At 37.3% G+C, this 7,123-nt stretch overlaps 1 protein-coding gene across 1 annotated transcript; it reads left to right on the forward strand.

The window, feature by feature from the left end:
* The first annotated feature begins 4,015 nt into the window (after positions 1-4,015).
* Positions 4,016-6,915, forward strand: irf1b (interferon regulatory factor 1b). The gene is made up of 9 exons (XM_053649253.1): positions 4,016-4,122; positions 4,605-4,696; positions 4,837-4,936; positions 5,060-5,271; positions 5,396-5,507; positions 5,648-5,767; positions 5,859-5,884; positions 6,067-6,199; positions 6,351-6,915. Exons 2-9 carry the CDS (start codon positions 4,610-4,612, stop codon positions 6,482-6,484), a joined length of 924 nt encoding a protein of 307 aa, XP_053505228.1. The 5' UTR covers positions 4,016-4,122; positions 4,605-4,609; the 3' UTR covers positions 6,485-6,915.
* Positions 6,916-7,123: the final 208 nt, after the last annotated feature.

Raw genomic sequence — 7,123 nt, forward strand, 5'->3', positions numbered from 1 at the left:
GGTCTGGTGTCTCTCATTTTCCTCTTGACAATATTCCATAGATTCTCAATAAATCTGCCAACAAAATAACAAATCTCAAAACAAATGAACAAAACAGACAAAACGGAAAAGGTAGGTAGGCCTATAGTTTGCGAATGAAATACTGACCGCTGATTGGACGAGGCATCTGTCAATCAAGATATACAGGAAGTACAGCAGGCTGCGGCAGTGGGAAGTTGATTAGTTTGTGGATTAAAATATGGCGTTCTGCTAAATTTCTGCAGTTCATCTTGAAAAAATCTGGAGGTTTTAAAAGAGACGATATAAAACGACTGCGCCCGTGTCCACCAGTGGTGTGCAGAGCGAGGCTTCGTGGAACACTGAAACAGGTCAAGCAAATGTGCCATATTGTCTCGAGGCTTCGAAACAATCCGACACCCGTCTCCACGGTGACACCTAGTGGTCAGTTGCAGGTGTTGCTATGAAACAACTTTGACAACGATTCAGATAAGCATTAACGAATTATAACCCACATGTTTGTGTCAAACAAGGAAGTGTGTGGGGGAGTCGATGGTGTTTTCAAATGGCATGCTGCTGCCTTGGGTTTGAATCCTGGGTGAAGTGTGCCTGTCCACATCATTGTAAGAGCCATTTAAAAATGTTTGTTTTTTTTTTTTTTAATAATGTGTTGAGTTTTTAACATCTGTCTGACAACTACATGAGCTGGGTTTTGTAACCTGTAGGCTCCTTATTGTGAATAACTATAGGTTATTTTGGCCAAGAAAAATGAGGTTTAATAAATGCAAAACTTTCCAAATTCTCTCTCACCTACATAATAACCCACAGCATCTGGCCATGTCTTTTTTATATTTTTATCAGGATATTTGGTGGGATTTCATGTCAGATGATTAACAAGGCATCCTGAGGCAAGCACCGAGCAGGGATCAGTCCAAACACTATTGAATCATTTCAGTTTTATAAACCTACATTATAAAACTGACCGGAGAACAGTTCAAACTGTTTATTAAACACTGGTTCATTGGTTCACCTGGAGAGCAACACAAAGAAGAAGAAGCTGAAAATGAAGATGCAAGCAAGTAGCAAGTTGAAGCTGCTGGTGTCTTTGATGTCTGAACAGCGAGAGCTTAAAAACGCCACAACGACTACAAGAATGTTGATAAGAGGGAGTTGTTGTGGCAAGGAATTTCCAAACAAATAGGATTCGATGGTGAGTTTCACTTACTTTTTATTTCCATGTACATAGGCTTGTAACCCTTTTTCACAAACTTGTAACCATCTTCATCGTTTGTGTGCTGTGTAGTGGAGGAGGTTAAACTGAAGTGGAAAAGTTCATTCATATATATATATATATATATATATATATATATATATATATGATATATATATATCATATATCTATATGATATATATATATCATATATCTATATGATATATATATATCATATATATCTATATCATATATATATATATATATATGATATAGATATATGAACCTATATATATATATATATATATATATATATATATATATATATATATATATATATATAGGTTTAAAGTCAGAAACCAAATAATAAGCAAAATTTCCCTCTAACTGCACAAAAAGAAACTAACTAACTAACAAAAATACATTTTCTTCCCTCTCTCCCTAGCTAACCCAAAACCAGGAGAAAAACGAACCAACATTAATGGCGCTGACTTCCTACTAACCACTATTACCAGTGCACTATTTGCAAAGGTGAATATTAATGTGTGTTAGATAACAAAGAGCATAAATAAAGTCACAAACAGGCAGAAGGTCATACACATGTGAAATCCACATACGTAAAGAACTCCTCAAACACAAAGCAATGGCAATGATCTGCCATGGGATGGAGACTGACGCGCCTTAAGTACACCTCCGGAAACGTGCAGCCAACCAATCCTATTGCACAAGGCCGGAGCAGGCGTGGACAAGATGTGATCATCCAGTGGCAAGCCAGAATGTGACACAAACAATAGGTGGGGCCTAGAGAAGGCGGAGGAGACAAAAAGCAACCATCCCACCACCGCCATAGACACACGAATGGCATTTAGAGCAAACAGAAATACACTGAAGAACGTAACAAGAATGCAAGAAGAATGGAATGCAACATGTTTTACATGTAAAATAAAACACGTTCAGAAACATTTGTGATATTTCATGTTCCATACCTGTCCATTATATAGTTTTATAAAAGTTATAAAACAATCATAAAAGTTTTTTTCACAAAAACACAAAAGCAAAAAAAATCTATCAAAACAGATTATACAAATATATGTGGATTACCTTAACTTGTACACATAGGAAGAATAAAGATACATACATATGTAATACATATGTAATTATTTTGAAAAATCAACCAAAGGACAGACAAAGAATTTCTTGATTTATTTCAACATTTATTTCAACTGCAAATATCACAACCCTCTTTTGAACTCTTCACTTTCCTAGCTTTGCAGGCCTGTAAAATATTCTAATGATACATTTGTAGTCCAACATCCTTAGCGACCTAAGGCTGTTTTCACACAACTTTTTTGAAGCAAACAACGCCTGATTTGCATAATAATCCTATGGAGTAGACCATATTTTCAAAAATGAACTGAGCTTCTTTTGGGATCTGCTCAACTGCATTTTGCAACAGCATTTTATTTTATATGAAAAAAACGCTTTGATCTGCGGTTTTGATCAGAAAAAGACATTACATGCGAACACAGCCTAACTTTGTTTAGCTACCAAGCCCTGTTAGATACTAAGCTTAGTTCTGTTGAGGTATGTTTATGTAACCTCAACTAACTAGCTTCACTGGCTAGCATAACTTAATTCAGTACATGAATATCTATGTAAGTTAGCAAGGTTAGCAATTTCATTAGTTGTAAAATAGGCTACATTGTTATATCTTTTCTCTATTTGTTATCACTGTTGTTAACATCCACAAGAATTACTCCCTAACAAAAAATGTTGGAGGGAGGAAAAACCCTGTGGTGTATACATTTGTGTATTATTGATCTTTTATCATTGTTGTTGATCTGCCTGTTCTTTGCTGTTCATTTATAAAATGTAAAAAGTTAACTGTATTATGGATCCTTCTGTGTAATGTTTTCTTAGTTAAAAGCAGCTGCTGTAAAATAAAGTAACCCACGCAGCCCATACAACACTCAGACAGTGCCCACTACAGCCCATGCCAGGGTGCTCTATGTACCCTTGTTGCTGGTCCATAATACAACAGCCTTACATCTGGCCTATCTGGACCCCATCATTAGCCCATGTGAGGACACCATGAAAACTACAGAGAAAGGAAGGTTGGGCCCAGCTTAGCTGCCCACATAGACCCCAGTTTCAAGCCCATTTGGGACTTATGTGGACATGCTGGCTGGGTAATTACTGACATGTTTACAGAAAAGTCCTCAAATTAAACCGACTCAAGAGCTCCCTCTACAGTTCTACAAAATTACATATCATTTCCCGGAAAGGCTAGGGTTTCCTACAATGGCTCAGCTCTCTGGGATCCTTTAAACGCTGTACTGGAATCATTCAGGGTCGCTGTTTAATGAACCATGCTGATATCCACGTTAGCATACAACTGGAGCAGGAGATTGGCACATCTGAGCATTTTCAGCATGTTTTGTATATTTAAACATTAAAAAAAGTGTTAAAAACCTTAAGGTGTTGTAAATTAGTAAAAAAAAAATATATTATTGTTTATTTATTTATCATTGTGAGGAATCACATGTCTTTTTGCATCAGAGATGTTTCGTATTTTCACACAAAACTGCAATCCTCTTTTTGCTGTAATAGTGTGCGTGTCTGTATTTGCCTCAACCACAACACTGTTCTTACAACCTCAAGTATCATGCATAGCTCACAACGACGTGATTTCTCGGAAATCACCCCAGTTAAGTTTGAGCGCGGCTGCATTTCGGTCACACTGCGCATGCGCCGAAAGCTGCCAAATTCTTGCGTTGGGAAAACCCCCAGCCCTTATAAATATAAAGAGGCACGCTCCTGGACACAACTATACTCAGTAACCGTCACGGAGAACAGCTCGTTCTAAACCAAGTGGAATACCTTTCTTTTATTTCATTAATCATTCCGGATACTCAGTAAGTACTCCTGCTTTTATAATCCTTGTATATTCGTGTTTGTGCAACTTGAATATCACACGAAAGATACGGACTTGTGTTTGTAAATCTTGATATACTGCATTTTGTGTCACTATTAGATTGTTTTGGTTTTTTTTGTCATTTAAAATGTTCATCATTACATAGGGCGGTTACATTTAGGCACGTACTTAGCTAATATTTACATTTGTGTTGTACACGCTATTATTTTCTTTCCCGACTTACGTGTATTAAATTACGTGTTTGTTTGCTTGTTTATCTTTATTGAAGTTATTTTGTTCCGAGTCGATCATTTGTTTCAGCTCTTGTGCTGTGTGAGCGCGCGCGCGCGTGTGAGAGACTTCAACTGGACTTGATGTATTTTATAAATCGTGAACTTGATTTTTCACAAGCTAGGCAGGGTCTTAGGACTGTATGCAAGCATAAGATACTAATTAAATGTATTAATCACTGTGTTTGTACAGGAACCATGCCTGTGTCAAGAATGCGCATGCGGCCCTGGTTAGAGGATATGATTGACTCGAACTCAGTCTCTGGACTTGTCTGGGTAGATAAGGTAAGGTGGAGGCACAGTTTTCTCTGAGCAAATTATTGCATGCTGCATGCTTTTTGACAACAGGTTAACCAGTTCTGAGGCATTTCATAAATCTATCCGAATAGCAATCAGAGTGTTTTGTGTCTTTTTGGCCTGCTTAGGAGAAAAAGATGTTCTCCATTCCTTGGAAGCATGCTGCACGCCATGGATGGGAGATGGACAAAGATGCCTGTCTGTTCAAACAGTGGGCAATCCACACAGGTGAGGAGCCACTCCTAATGTCAAACAAATTTTTGTCTTTTGTTTTTTTTTTAAAAAAAACAAAAACAAATAAAAAACAAATAACCTTTTACAAGGCCCTCATCACATTGACTATGCTTGTAGGCAAATTCAAGCCAGGAATCACTGAACCTGACCCCAAAACATGGAAAGCAAACTTCCGTTGTGCGATGAACTCACTGCCAGATATTGAAGAAGTGAAGGACAAAAGCATCAACAAAGGCTGTGAAGCTGTTCGTGTCTACCGTATGCTTCAGGTTGTCAAGAACAAGAGTAAGAGATCATCTAAAAGTCAGGACAGCAGGAGAAGGAAAAAGGTAAGGAGACAGCATGCCATAGCATCATGTTATCTTTATGTCACAAAGAACAAAGCATGAAAAAGGACACATTTTAAGTATCCAAGCAGTGAAATCAAACCTGAATTTTTATTCTTTATGAAAGATGAGGAAGATGGATGCAGACATGTCTTCAACTGAAGAGCACGTTTACACCAACAAACAGCAGCAAGACATGATCACTCAGGAGAACACCATAGACAGCACTGAAAGCATGAGTAAGTTACCTCAACAGCCAAAGATCAGTTCAAATTATTTTGTGAAAGAATTTTATAGATAACACACATTTCTGGGGTTTTTTTTTTTTTGAAGTTGACTCTTGGGTTCATACTTTTTTTCTTGTGACTTTTCTTTCAAGAAACAGCAAGCCCCACCTACGATGTGCCTGACTGCTCGGGTTATGAAGTGGAAATCGGCCCTGACAGCACAAACGATATCTACACTGGGAGGTTCCAGGTTTCACCAGTTCACACAACGGGTAATAAAAGTCAAACAAATTTTTATGATATTTTCTTACTTAATATTCTGAAGTGGCATGGTATTCATTATTTCTTTCTTCTTCTTCACAGACTACGAGGAAAAAGCTATTGTTGAGGTGAGTCTGGCTTTAGTGGCATGCCAAATTTTCTTTCTCTGTTGTGCTTTTTCATTCTCAGGAATACCCTGTTATATATCAAATTATCCATTATTGGCATTTCTGAAATTGTTTGTAAACACCACTGAGCAAATGGCAAGCAAAACCCAGTCAGTTACAAATTCTGTGTTTTGCTTCTGCAGATCACACGGCAATTGGAGCTTGATAGTTCACAGTGGCTACAAAGCAATAGCAGCGGAAAGGGGTTCCTGTGCAATGAAGTAGCCACGACAGAATCTTACCACTGTCCAGAGAGCCAATGGAGTGATACCTCAGGTAAAAAAAATGTTGCATTTAGCTAATAAGTGTAGGATGTATAGCCAGGTTTTCTGCAAGCAGGAGTATTCATCTGATAGATTTATCAAACATCCTTTCATAAAACTAGGTTATATGGCATTACCTCAAAACTATTGTGTTTTTCTTTCAGGAGAGGAGCTTGAGCTACGTTTTTACACAGAACTGATACCAGGACTGCCCAGTGAAGATCTCTTAAACTACACAGATATGTGGAACAGCAGCCCTCACACAACTGGCCTTCCACAAATCAGCTGTCTACTCTGAGATCTTCTCTGATACTCAGCCTGTACATTATCTCATTACCTCACGTTCTAGGTCTGTCCCTCTGACCATGAAATCAGTCCACAAAATGTCTTGTATGAACTACTTCAGCTTGGTTTGCCATAAAGTGTGAAGTTTTATGCTGGAGGATTATGTTAGAGATTTTATGGTCATCAACGGAACAGTTTTCTAATGCGTTGTTCTCAATTGTAAAGGATAATGGCTTGTATATAAACATGTTCATGTAATTTACTGTGACATTTGGCAGGATCCGTTACCTACACATTAGGGTTTTAAGGCATTTTCCTCTGAAAACTTTATAGGATATCTCTAATGAATTTTTAAGTTCTTGTGCGCTTGGGTGAAAATTCTTCACAACATGTATATAGTGTATAAATGAGTTTATAATAAAAAAATGTGAAAATTGTAAGTTGCTGGACTTCCATGATTTCACAATATCATTTCAATATTTAAAGATATGAATTTTATTATTGTATATTCAAGACAATAATTCAGTTTCATTAATAGTACAAAGTCTGATCTGGTGTATTCTTCACAATGTGATAACATCAGTATATGTCTTAATTTAACTTGAAAGGCATTCCTTATAGTGAAACATCGTGTAAGGGTGCACACTTCTAA

This window comes from Ictalurus furcatus, chromosome 18 (genome assembly GCF_023375685.1).
Source record: "Ictalurus furcatus strain D&B chromosome 18, Billie_1.0, whole genome shotgun sequence".
Taxonomy (NCBI): Eukaryota; Metazoa; Chordata; class Actinopteri; order Siluriformes; family Ictaluridae; genus Ictalurus; species Ictalurus furcatus.